Genomic DNA, 14,154 nt, shown 5'->3' on the forward strand with positions numbered 1-14,154 from the left:
TAACAAATTTCAGTACAAACAATAAAGAGAAAAATACTTCTCTATAGCTAGATATCAAAAAGCAGATATGTAACACCTGTTATAAAAAAGCATCACTTGTCAGAGTGGCGTAGGTAGGTTTTATCATTCTCCTTGCTGCTATTGTTTTTAAGTTGCAGAGGGAAAAAAATTAATGTCGTGATGTGATCTTAAGCCAGGCCAGCTATAAGTACTTTACAGATGGGAACTTGATTATCATACTTGTATGATGTATTTTATCATGATGCTCTTCACGTCTTGAGTCTGAGTAGAGAGATATTACAAGTCAAAAAATATGCCCTAGATAATTAAGAGAAAGGAAAATTCAACTTACAATCACCAACATTTGAAAATTCTGACAATACTCTGTTAGTAAAAATGTACTTCTAGAACTATTAGAATAGTCCAGTGAACTGATTATTTTTATTAAAATTCATCAGGCAAAATGAAGTCAACTGGGGGTTATGGTCCAAGATGGAGACATAGGAGATCTCTGAACTCAAAACTCCCACAGGCATACCAAATCTCCCCTACAAACAGAGTGATTTCCCCTAAAAGAAATCCAGAGACTAGCCGAATGAGTCCTTCACTTTAGGCAAATGAGAAAATACCCTTATTGAAATGGGTAGGAAAGGCTGAGACACAGTCTCACTGAAACTCCACCCCCAAACCCTGGCACAATGCCATAAAATCAGAAGGGAACTCACAACTCCCAGCTTCTACCTGGGAAGGGAAGGGTTTGGTCCCAACATCTAATACCCCAGGAGTAGGCCGCCAAAGCACATTGCTCTGGAAGCCAACAGGGCTTACATCAACCACACCCATAATACTAGAGCAAGCAAATTGTTCTTAATGGACTCACTATCTTCCCAGGGTCCTGCACAAAAGAAGCAAACAGATACAGGCATTTCCCAGTGTTTCCCTGAAAAAGGTCCATTTGCATACTTTAAAAGCTGCTACCTGAGAGTCAGGTTTCTAATTTAGCACAGTCTAGGGACTGACTGATTCTCCCCAGAGACTGGGAAAGCAGGAGACACGATCTTTGCATTCTCCCTGTAGGCTGCTCCAAATTGCCAATATCTCCCTGGAAGGAGCTTGTACACACGTTTGGCACCCCAGCTTTTGCAGATGCCACCTAAGGAATACATCCCTTGATCACCTGGCTCTAGTGGCCAGCAAAGCTTGCACTTGCCAGCCCCACAGGCTTTTAACAAACAAATGTTCTTAAGGGGCTATCCTGCCAAGGGTCAGCACAGAGGAAGCAAACAGAAAATCCCATCACCCAGTCTTCCCCTAAAAGGGATCTATTTGTATACTTTAAAAGCTGTTACCTGAGGGTCCAGCTACCAATCAGCCTGTATCTGCATGCTCACTGAGATCCTCCCCTTTAGGATACTGACAGGTCTTGGCATACCCTCAACTATTGGGAGCCTCTAAGAACAAAGAATTCACCTTGGAAAATCACAAAGGTCTGAGAGACAACCAAGAGCTCAGGCTGGGCTGAACAGTAAGGTTCATCTCCAACATGAAACCACTCTGTCAAGACTGGAAGAGGTGGTTGTTTTATCTAAAGCACAGAAACCAATACAGAGACTCAAGGAAAGTGAAAAAACAGAGGAATATGTTCCAAACAAAAGTACAAGATAAAACCTCAGAAATAGACTTGAATGAAATGTAGATAAGTGATTTACCTAATAAAGGGTTGAAAGTAATGGTCACAATGACGCTCACCAAGGTCAGAAGAACAAGGCATGAACAAAGTGAGAAATTCACTAAAGACATAGGAAATATAAGGAAGTATCAAACAGAAATTACAGTACTGAAGAATACAATAACTGCACTGAAAAGTTCAATAGAAGGGTTCAATATCAGCTAAATCAAGCAGAAGAAAGGACCAGCAATTCAAAAACAGGGTAGTGGAATTCATCCAATCAGAGGAGTGAAAAGGAAAAAGCATGAAAAAGAGTGAAGACAGCTTAAGGAACCTATATAAGGACAACATCAAGAAAACCAACAGTCACATCACAGTGGTCCCAGAAAAGGTCAGTACAAGAGAAACTGAAAGGAGTAGAAAGCTAAAGAAATAATAGCTGAAAACTTCCCTAACCTGGAGAAAAAAACAAACATCCAGATCCGGGATGCTCAGAGAGTTTCAAATAAGATGAACCCAAAGAGACCTACACCAAGACACATTAAAATTAAAGTGTCAAAACTTAAAAACAAGGAGATAATCTTAAAAGCACCAAGAGAAAAACAACTTGTTACATACAAGGCTATCAATAGATAAGACTATCAGCAGTATTTCAGCAGAAACTTTCCAGGGCAAAAGGGAGTCACATCATATATTCAAAGTGATGAAGAAAAAAAAAAAAAAAAAACACCAACCAAGAATACTCTACCCAACAAAGTTGTCCTTCAGAGTTGAAGGAGAGATCAGCACTTTACCAGATAAGCAAAAGCTGAGGGAGTTCATCACCACTAGATTAGACTTACAAGAAATGTTAAAGGTACTTCTTCAAGCTTAATGAAAGGATGCTAATTGTAACAGAAAAACATATGAACTTATAAATCTATAAAATAGGTAAACAACAAGGACCTACTGTATAGCACAGGGAACTATATTCAATATCTTATAATAACCTATAATGGAAACGAATCTGAAAAAGAATTTACACACATGCACACACAACTGAATCTCTTTACACCAGAAACACTGTAAATCAACTATCCTTCAATTAAAAAAAAGAAAGTATAAATCTCACTAATTAGGTAAATATAGAGTTAAATTCAGAATACTCTAATGTTGTAATGATGGTGGGTAGTTAACTTATAGATCTAATATGAAAAGTAGTAAAAATGTAAATTGTGACATCAAACATAAAACATGGAAGGAAAGTCAAACTATAGAGCTTTAGAAGTTGTTATCAACTTAAAATAGACTTATAAATATAAGTTGTTGTATGTAAGCTTCATGGTAGCTACAAAGCAAAAACCTATAATAGATACACAAAAGATAATGAGAAAGGAATCTAAACATACCACTAAAGAAAGTCATCAAACCACAAAGGAAAAGAGCAAGAGAAGAAAAAAGAAACAGGGAAATTACAAACAGCCAGAAAAAAATCAACAAAATGGCAATAAGTAGACACCTATCAATAATTACTTTAACTGTAAATGGACTAAATTCTCCAATGAAAAGACATAGAGTGAATGAATGGATCAGAAAACAAGATCCAACTGTATGCTACTTACAAGATACTCACTTTGGGTTTAAGGAAACACACAGATAGAAAGTGAAAGAATGGAAAAAAGATACTCCATGCAAATGGAAACCAAAAGAAAGTGGGATAGCTATACTTATCTCAGACAAAATAGAATTCAAGCAAAAGACTTTAATAAGAGACAAAAAAGTCATTATATAATGATAAAGGGGTCAATCCAGTAGACGATATAATATTTGCAAATAATTATGCACCCAAAATAGGAGCACCTAAACACATGAAACAAATATTAACAGACCTGAAGAGAGAAATAGACAGCAATATAACAATAGTAAGGAAATTCAATACCCCACTTTCAACAATGCGTAGATCACCCACAGAGAAAATCAATAAGGGAAATATTGGACTTAAACTATATATTAGACCAGATGGACTTAAGAGACTTTTCATCCAACAGCAGCAGAAAACACATTTTTCTCAAGCACACATGGAACATTCTCCAGGATAGATCATGTTAGAACACAAAATAAGACAATAAATTTAAGAAGACTGAAATCATATAAAGTATCTTTTCCAACCACAATGGTATGAAACTAGAAATCAAGTACAAGAAGAAAACTTTAAAATTCACAAATATTTGGAAATTAAACAACATGCTACTGAAAAACAAATGGGTCAAAGAAAAATCAAAAAATACCTTGACACAGATGAAAACTGAAATAAAACATACCAAAACTTACAAAATACAGCAAAGCAGTCTAACAAGGAAGTTTACAGCTGCATTAAGAAAAAAGGAAAGCACTCATTACATTGAGAAAAAAAGGAGCTCAAATTAACAACCAATTTTACATCTAAGGAAATATAAAAGAAGAACAAAGTAAGCCAAAACCTGGTAGAAGGAAGTAAATAGCAAAGATTAGAGTGGAAATATGAAATCAAGATTAAAAAGACAACAGAATAGATCTTTGAAACTAAGAACTGTTTTTTTGAAAAGATAAACAAAATAGACAAACCTTTAGCTAGATTTACCAAGAGAAATTAAAAAAAGATCGCAAATAAATAAAACCAGAAATGAAAGAGGAGACATTATAACTGATACCACACAAATACAAAGGATCATAAGAAACTACTATGAATCATTATACATCAACAAATTGGACACAAGAAGAAACTGATAAATTCCTGGAAATACACAAGCTACCAAGGCTGAATCATGAAAACAGAAAATCCAAACAGACCATTACTAGTAAGGAAATCTAATCAGTAATCAAAAACATCCCAACAAAGACGAATCTAGGACCAGATTGCTTCACTGGTGGATTCTACCAAACACTTAAAGAAGAATTTCAAACTGTTCCAAAACATAGAAGAGGAAACACTTCCAAAATCATTTTATAAATCCATCATTACCCTGATACCAAAACCAGACAAGGACACTACAAGAAAAGAAAATTACAGGTCAGTATCCCTGGTGAACATAGATGCAAAAATTCTCAACAAAATATTAGCAAACCAAATTCAACAATACATTAAACGAATCACACACCATGATCAAGTGAGATTTATTCCAGGGATTAAAGGATGGTTCAACATCCACAAATCAATCAACACACAACATTAACAAAATGAAGGATAAAAACCATATGATCATCTCAATAGATGTAGCAAAAGCATTTGCAAAATTCAACATCCATTCATGATAAAAACTCTCAACAAAGTGGGTGTAGAGGAAACATACCTCAACATAATAAAGGGCATACATAAAAAGCCCACAACTAACATCATACTAAACAGTGAGAAATTGAAAGTTTTTCCTCTAAGATCAAGAACAAGACAAGAGTACCCTGTCTCACCACTCCTAATCAACATAGTACTGGGAGTCCTAACCATAGTAACTAGGTAAGAAAAAGAAAAAAAAGGCATCCAAATTGAAAAGGAAGAAGTAAAATTGTCTCTATTTGCAGATGACATGACATCAAACATAGAAAATCTTAAAGACTCCACCAAAAAACTATTAGAATAAATTCCGTAAAGTTGCCAGATACAAAAGCAATATGCAAAAAGCAGTTGCATTTCTATATACGAACAACAAACTATCAAAAAGACAAATGAATGAAATGATCCTATTTACAACTGCATTAAAAAGAATAAAATACCTAGAAATAAATTTAGCCAAGGAGGTGAAAGATCTGAACACTGAAAACTATAAGACATTGATGAAAGAAACTGAAGACGGTACAAAGAAATAGAAAAATATTCTGTGCTCATGGACTGGAAAAAATAATACTGTTAAACTGTCCATACTACCAAAAACAATCTGCAGGTTCAATGAAATTCCCATCAAAGTCTCAATAGCATTTTTTACAAAAGCATTTAAAAAATCCTAAAATTTTATGGAACCACAAAAGATCCCAAATACCTAAAGCAATCATGAGAAAGAAAAACAAAGCTGTAGGCATCAGTGTCACATTTCCTGATTTCAAACTATATTACAAAGCTATAGTAATCAAAACAGCATGGTATTGGCATTAAAAAAAAAAAGTAGATCAAGGGAACAGAATAGAGAGCCCAGAAATTAACCCAGGCATAGACAGTCAACTAATATTTGACAAGAGAATTGAGAATACTCAATAGCAACAGGATAGTGTCTTCAAAATATGTTAGGAAAACCGGATATTCACATGCAAGAGAATGAAACTGGACCCCTATCTACACCACTCACACACACACACACACACAAAATCAATTCAAAATGGATTAAGGACATGAATGTAAGACCTGAAACTATAAAACTCCTAGCAGAAAACATAGGGAAAAAGCTCCTTGACACCAATCTTGGCAATAGTTTTTTTTGGATTTGACACCAAAAGCAAAGGCAACAAAAGCAAAAATAAACAAGTGAGACTTCATTAAGAAGTTTTTGCATAGCAAAGGAAATCATCAACAAAACAAAAAGGCAGCTTACCAAATGGGAGAAAATATTTGCAAATCATGTATCTGATAAAGGGTTAATATGAAGAGCACATATAGCAAAAAAAACCAAAAAAACAAAAAAACCCCTATGATTAAAAAATGGGCAGAGGAACTGAATATACATTTTTCCAAAGAAGATATACAAATGCCAATGGGTACATACAAATATCCTCAACCAATCATCAGGGAAATACAAATCAAAACCACAATGAGATATCACCTCACACCTGTTAAGTTTGCTATCATCAAAAAGACAACGGATAATAACTGTTGGTGAGGATGTGGAGAAAAGGGAATCCTGTATACTGTTGTTGAGATTGTAATCTTGTGCAACCACTGTGGGAAAGAGTAAAGAGTTCCCCCCCCGAAAATAATGTAGAATTACCATAAGATCCAGCAATCCCATTTCTGGGTGTATATCCAAAGGAATTGAAAACAGGATATCAAAGAGATATCTGTAGTCCCATTCATTTCAGCATTATTCGAATAGCCGAGATATCCAAGATATGGAAATGAACTAAGTGACCATCAACAGAGGAATGGATAAGGAAGATCTGATAAATCTATATCTACATAGATGGGCTTCCCTGGTGGCGCAGTGGTTGAGAGTCCGCCTGCCGATGCAGGGGACACGGGTTCGTGCCCCGGTCCGTGAAGATCCCGCGTGCCGCGGAGCGGCTGGGCCCGTGAGCCATGGCCGATGAGCCTGCGTGTCCGGAGCCTGTGCTCCGCAACGGGAGAGGCCACAACACTGAGAGGCCCGTGTACCACCAAAAAAAGAAAACAAAACAAAAAATCTATATCTACATAGATATATAATGGAATATTATTCAGCTACAAGAAAGAAGGAAATCCTGCCATCTGTGGCAACATGATGGACCTTGAGGGTATTATGCTACGTGAAATAATCCAGTCAGAAAAAGATTAATATTGCATGGTATCACTTATACATGGAATCTAAAAAAAAAAAAGTCAAATTCACAAAAAGAGAGTAGAAAAAAGTGGTATCCAGGGTTTAGAGGATGGGACAAATAGGGAGAGGTTGGTTAGAGTATAAACTTTCAGCTATAACATGAAAAAGATCTGAGGAGCTAATATAAAACATGGTGATTATAATTCAAAACACTGTATTGTATAATGGATTTGCTAAGAAAGTAGAATTTAAATGCTCTCATCAGAAAAAAAAAGTAAATGTGTGAGGTGATGGATGTTTAATCAACTAGATGTAGGGAATCCTTTTATAATGTCTAAGTATATCAAATTACCATAATGTACACTTTAAATATAATTTTGTCAATTATACTCCATTAATGCTGAAATTTTTTAAAAATGAAATCAATTCACAATCTCTGTTATACTGATAGCCATCTGAGGATATCCAAATGTTCTATGCAGGTTTTTGTATCATACAGCTAATTCCAGGTACTTCTACAACTGCTTTCTTACTGTCCTTCTTACTGATGATGTTTTCTATTCCCTCTATATTAAATTATTATTATTATTATTCTCAAACTGTGACCATATAAATGTAATATTGTCTATATTAGATTTTCGGTGTGAACTATGTTTTTAATGACAGAGAGTAGTTGGATACAAAAAAGCTTTTCAAAATGTGACTTTGTCAAATTTCTGAGAAGCTTGACAATCATCTTCAAAGATGATTCCAGAAGACATTTTTTTCTTCCCTCATTTTTCATCTTTTTAAAATCAATGACTCTTTTTATTCTGCTTCGTCAGACTACTAGGCTTTTGATTTACAACAGCTATATTCCAATAGCATATATATAATTTCATTTTTGCCTTTATAATTATTATTTTTTTAAACCATCAAGTAACAAGATACAGTTTGGTCCAAGGATTTTGGAACCATTCAGGTCTTTTAAACTAATATAATCGAGTTATAGAGTGGTTTTGCTACACATCACATTATCATAAATTTGTTTAGTTCTGGGTTTAACAATGGGATGGCTAAGCATGGACGTAATATTTTCCTTCTCTTGATTTCCAGCTCCATTTTATTCCTAAATTCAGAAGATTATTGCCATGAAATTTTCATCCACTGGTAATGTATTTGAATTTAGTTCTCATTGTTTCAAATGCCCTTCAAATTTTTATAATTATAAAAATGTCATGATAGAAGTCTACTGATAAGTATGAAAAATATATACTTGACTTCAACAGTGTTCTAGAACTAGTATTACCAAAACTTCATTCAGGAAAATATATGCTTATAGGACAATAAAACTTAATAGTAACTAGAGTTGGTTCTCAGGGATATGACCCTTAGTTGTTCGTTTGTTTTTTCCTCTTCTCCCAAAGTATTTTTTTAAACAAAGGCAATAATAAATATAAAGATAAAACCTATAACCACATTACATGTAAATTCCAATATTTACTTATCATGGATCTGCTTCTCATGGGAATGCTAAGGTAGGTAAGTGCTCATTAAAACTCCTAATTCCAAAGATGGCTGGGAATTTTTATTTGCCAGTTGGACTGAGTCTGAAATCTAAATATGCCTGTTAATCCCCATGTTTCCATGTAACCCAACCTCTGCTACCTAAATAGATGCCCTCTACAAAGTTTGGATCACAACATTGCTGGCTCCTTATTCAAAGGACCACATGTTCATATGTTAAGAAATGCAAATACATGAACCAGTATCTAAGGCCAGATATATGTTTTTCTTGGCCTATAATAGATCTCTAAAATGCAAGTACAAAACTCCACATTTATTTAGTTTAATAAAAAAAAAAAAGTCCCCTGCTTCATAGGTAATAATTAACTTAATCTATTAAAAGAGAGCACACAAGACAATCGCTGTCTAACTTCATTACTCATTTGATCTATAAGCCCAGAAAAAAAGATTTAACTTCCTCTTGCCTTGGTTCATCTACGTTAGCTCCTGAATGGATATGATGGGGCATGGAGGAGGTCATTTTCTAGTCTTGTTTCCATAATAACTAGAGTTCTTCTCCCTGAACAACAAGAGCAACAGTCAAGTTTTACAGGAACACCAGTTCTGAGAGTATCAACTGAAGGACCGAGTATCACTTCAGCCACTGTCACCTTTCTACAAGCTCCTCTCAGGGATGAGAACTTAATTTATTTTTCTATTGTATTACCTTTGTCCTAAAATATTAAGACTAGACCGTTGAATGAATAAATGGCATTCAGTTAAAAAAAATTAACTCTTTAGTTTATAAATACCTTAAAATAAAACTTAAAATCTTTTAAGGTAAAATTGATGATTCATAATTTAGGTGTTTTGAAGAAAAATCCTCAATATTAAAAATTTATAGGGCATAGATCACTTAGTGTTAAAAATTTCTGCCACTGTGAACATATAATATTAAATGCATTTATTGCCTAGAGTCCACCCCCAATTTTTTGGTGAATACCGATGGGTTAAAAATAATGTCAGATTAAAGACTTTAATCATCTAGATCTTGATTTCAAAACATTATATCCTAACTTCCAGGAGAATTACAGCATATGGATACTGAAAAATTTTAACCAATTCTGATGTAACCTTGAAACCAATTAGATAACAAACTGGTTTTTCCCACTGTTTCTCCCATGATACCGCAACCAGTTCATGAATCGTTAATGGCTCTGAAAAAAACAGTTGAGCTTCGTGTTCTTACCTGGCACCCTCTTTGCCCAGTTGATCATGTGGACCAGCTCCCTGTCTGCAAGGCTGGTCAGCAAGCCCATCATTGAAGCCTCACTGAAGGGTCTGGTAGGATCGTACTCGGAATAGATTATGGGGGGCTCAGCCTCCAGCAAGGCACTGATCATCTGATCGGCTGTCAGGGACAAGACGGGGCTGTTCTTCTTAGTGTGTTTAATCAAGAGTGGGCTCGGCCAAAGGTTGGCAGATCTCCTGTCTCCAGAGGGCTCCGCTTCGTTCCTGCCCTCCCCATCATCTCTCTGGCGCTTGTGCTTCAACATTCTCCCTCCTCTGCGGTCTTTCCGTATCCCTGAGAACACAGGGGAAAAAAAACACAATTTATTCTTTTTCTCATATAAACTTTCACAGCAAAACCATCTTCAATGCTAACAGCCCTTTATTTTATTTGAGGAAAGAGTTTGGGGCACAGTTGTGCTGGTAAGTGTTTAACAACCAGCTGTCCGCGAGAAAAAAAAAAAATAGGCTTTGATTTGTAGCATTCGCCAATTTCCATGGTGTAACTACTCCCATTTCCATGGCAAATTTCAAGCTAGTGGTCTGAGATTAAGCATCATACAAAACTCCTGAAAAGTTAACAGTAAGCTTTTATGAGCCAGTACAAGCTGGTCTAACAAGCCATTGGGGTGTGTGTGTGTGTATGTGTGTGTGTGTGTAAGAGCTGATGTAAAAAGGACATGATAATAATTATTCTTGAAATATGGCTTATATCAAAGATTGCTTCTGCTATGAATATTCTTTCAACAGTAAATTAAAAAGCCATCTTTAAAAAAGCATTTAATAAACATCCTTATCATCCAACTACACCTCTTTATGGAAGACACTAAAGAGGAATGATTTATCCAAAACGTATCTGACAGCCTCTGGATCCTATAGGTGTTCAGTCAGTCTTTCATTGCTACTAAACTGTACCTCACCACCTGAGGAATTGACCCACAACCCTCAACTTGTTTACTTGGTTCTAAGATTGACACAAATGTATTTCTATTTTCCTGATACAAAAGTTTTTAAATAGTTGAAAATAGTTTCCCCCCAAAGATTTACCAGCTGTGGTTCCCACTAACTAAATTATAGGGCAGGGGAGACTCCATTCTCTTTTGCAGAGACTCTGAGGTTTGGCTCAGCATCTTAACCTGGAAAAGGCCAGCCTGTGGTGCTGAAACGTATCAGCAGAAACAAATATTTTAAAGGACAAAAATGATCACTAGCTTCCATATTTTCAAAAACTGTAATCTTTTCAAAATATGGCAGATAGCAGCAGTTCTTAGATTTACATAAAAGAAATAATCATTTTGGTAAAAAGTTAATACAATTATTTTTAATATTAAAGACATGAGAAGTCAACATTCTTTATAACATATCACCTGTTCTCTTACTCGAAATGAATAACTAATGTCAGAACTTTGTTCTATGTCCTTCTAATTTGTCAAGGCGTTTGAACAAATGTGCGGTGGTGAATTTTTTATGTATAGCTTTTATTCGTGTAGGTCTAGATTAGATATGTTAGATGATACTAAAAATATAATGAAGCCACAACCCTTCCTATTTGTTCAGTATTAAAATAAGCATTTCCCAGAACTCTTGGAATAAGTAACAATTGTAAAGATTATTATCGCTAACATGCACTGAGCACTCACCATGTGCTTAAGCACTTTAATATATACTTTACATGTGAGCATTTCACAACTAATTTAGTCCTCACGATAATCTTGGAAGGTAAATACTATAAAACTGCTGCTTTAGAAAGGTTAATGAACTTGTCTGAGACCATTCTCTATTAAGTATGATGCAAGATCCGAGCTCTGAAATGAAGTTTGTTTTTTTTTTCCAGTTAACAGAGTTTTAAAAATGTATCCAACAAAGTCGACACATTTAAGGATACCTAGAAGTAACATAGTAAAGAAATAAAATGAGAAGAATCGTTGTATCTGACCAATTGTTGTCCATAGTCAGACATTTCAACTCTTTCGCTGCTAGATATGCTAACGAGAGTATAATATCTGAACTGAGGAAGGTGATACAGCCTACTCTCAGCTCATCAGAGCACACCTGGAGTATCACACAGTGCTGGATGCTGCAGAGACAAGCAAAACAAACCTATTCAGAGGAACTAGGATGGTGAGGAGATGTGAAATCAGGTCACATGGAGAACCACTGAGGAACTGAAAGGGGTTAGCCGAGAGAAAAAAAGACTTTGAGGAAACATGAGTGTCACCTTCACATGGGCTATACTATATAAAATGGCATTATGGTGTGAAGGTTTGTGCCCCCCCCCCAAATTCATATGTTGAAATCTAATCCCCAATGTGATGGTATTCAGAGGTGGGGCCTTTGGGAGGTCATTAGGTCACGAGGGTAGAGCCTTCATGAACGGGATTAGTGCCCTTATAAGTAGAGGCCAGGGGGCCAGCTTACTCTCTCCACCCTGTTAGGATATGAGAAGACAGCTGCCTACAAGCCGGGAAGCAGGCACTCATCAGACACCAGATGTGCTGTCAAGCTTGGACTTCCCAACCTCCCGAACTGTGAGAAATAAATGTTTGCTGTTTAATCTATGAAGTCTATAGTATTTCTGTTATAGCACCCCAAACTGACTAAGAGAGATAGATGGGTTCAACTTGCTCTTTATGAGCCCAAAGGGTAAAATAGAAAAAATATGTGGAAACTCTGAGTAGTTAGAGCTCACTGCAAGGAATCAGTTTGTAGGAGTCAAAGCTGACAACAAAGATAGAATCTGCTGCCGCAGGAAAGGATGTGTTAGATCACTGGAGGTTTCCAAGAATAGGCTAGATGAAGACTTTACAGGGGTGTTACCAAAGGCATTCAATTACCCAGTATTTGCACTACGTGACCTTCGATATACTTTCCATCCTGAGATTGTAGGACTCTATGTTCTTCCATTTAGAATGTAAGACCAGTGGCCTTGGAATGAAAAACAGGAAAAGAAGATCGAAAGCAAAGAATTCCTACAGGTTCACATTTCTTAGGAAATTCTGAGGTCAGAATTTTGAGAGGATGATTCTGATTGTTATTTACCTACTTTGGGTAGGAACTAGGGTGAAAAAAATGCATTGTTCTTCAATATTAAACAGAGTATAACTCAAATACTCTTTGCCCCCCTACTCTATAACTTTATAAAGAGATAGAGAATGTGGACAGATCTTATTGGAAAGTTGCAGCATTCCAATAAAATCTTTTAATATTAGATCTACATGGAAAGATAGAAGCAAGTGACTTGAATAAAGAAGAAATGGTTAAAGGTGATATTGTTTACAGTAAGATGAAAGCAAGTTACCTGAGTAATCAAGTTATGACTATACACATGCATTTTACTTTTTAAAAATGAAGACGATGCTTTATGTTATAACTGTAGTTTATCTTCATTTTAAAAGATTTCCAAAATAAAGACAAGTAGATAGAAGGTTAATGAAGCAAAACAAAACATAGTATTACCACCCACTTTAAAAGTTCCCAGCAATCATACTACAGACAATCTGATCTCCAGAAGAAGAATTTTAAACTCAATTCAGGTTCTAGGAGTGACAGTTATAAAAAATTGTTTACCAAAGTATTTGTTCTTTTCGTAAAAATTTGTTCAATACTTACAATGTATATTCACAGATGATGCAGTGGGAAACAAAGATCATGTTACCCTCCATCAAGTTTTCAGCTTGGAGGGAGAAAGCCATGAATCAAAAGTTATTCTGTTATTTGTGGAATGAATGCATTAGCTGCCCAAAACACTATGGAAGGGAGGGGGAGGTGCTAATCGGAGGAGAAAAAGAAGGCTTCTCTAGGAGACAAAGTTACATTTGAGCCAATTCATGAGATTTCCTCTCTTGGAGAAATTTCAAAGCTGACTACTCAAATGGTTTAGGTATAGCACTACTTAGAGCAGTGAGCTGAATCACCACACCACTTTGAGTCTCAAATATTTGATTCACGTTGTTGAACACAAGACAAAAATGTCCACAGGCTTGGAATGCAGAATGAGAAAACACAACCAGAGAGATGGAGGAAAGAGTTAAATATTTATAAAATCATCAAATTGTCAAATAGGGTAAGGTAGATTCAATTAGCATTAACAAATATTTTCTTAAATTTACCCCTCAATGTTCCATATTTTTCAAATGTCAAAGGCTCTATAAAATATACAGACAGAACAAAAATAGCAAGTTGTACATACTGTGTGGCTGACTGCATGTGATAGGATCCCAGGGCACAGCTCAATGAGGAAAGCAACCATTTCTA

At 35.7% G+C, this 14,154-nt stretch overlaps 1 protein-coding gene across 2 annotated transcripts in view; it reads right to left on the reverse strand.

The window, feature by feature from the left end:
* The window catches only part of ESR1 (estrogen receptor 1), a 252,454-nt gene that overhangs the window by 140,365 nt on the left and 97,935 nt on the right, over positions 1 to 14,154 (reverse strand). For both annotated transcript variants that reach the window (XM_004263708.4, XM_033404774.2), the window contains one exon: positions 9,860 to 10,195. In XM_004263708.4, the coding sequence (XP_004263756.1) occupies positions 9,860 to 10,195 (336 nt within the window). The remainder of the gene's footprint in view (positions 1 to 9,859; positions 10,196 to 14,154) is intronic.

Source organism: Orcinus orca, chromosome 12, assembly GCF_937001465.1.
Source record: "Orcinus orca chromosome 12, mOrcOrc1.1, whole genome shotgun sequence".
NCBI classification, from domain to species: Eukaryota; Metazoa; Chordata; class Mammalia; order Artiodactyla; family Delphinidae; genus Orcinus; species Orcinus orca.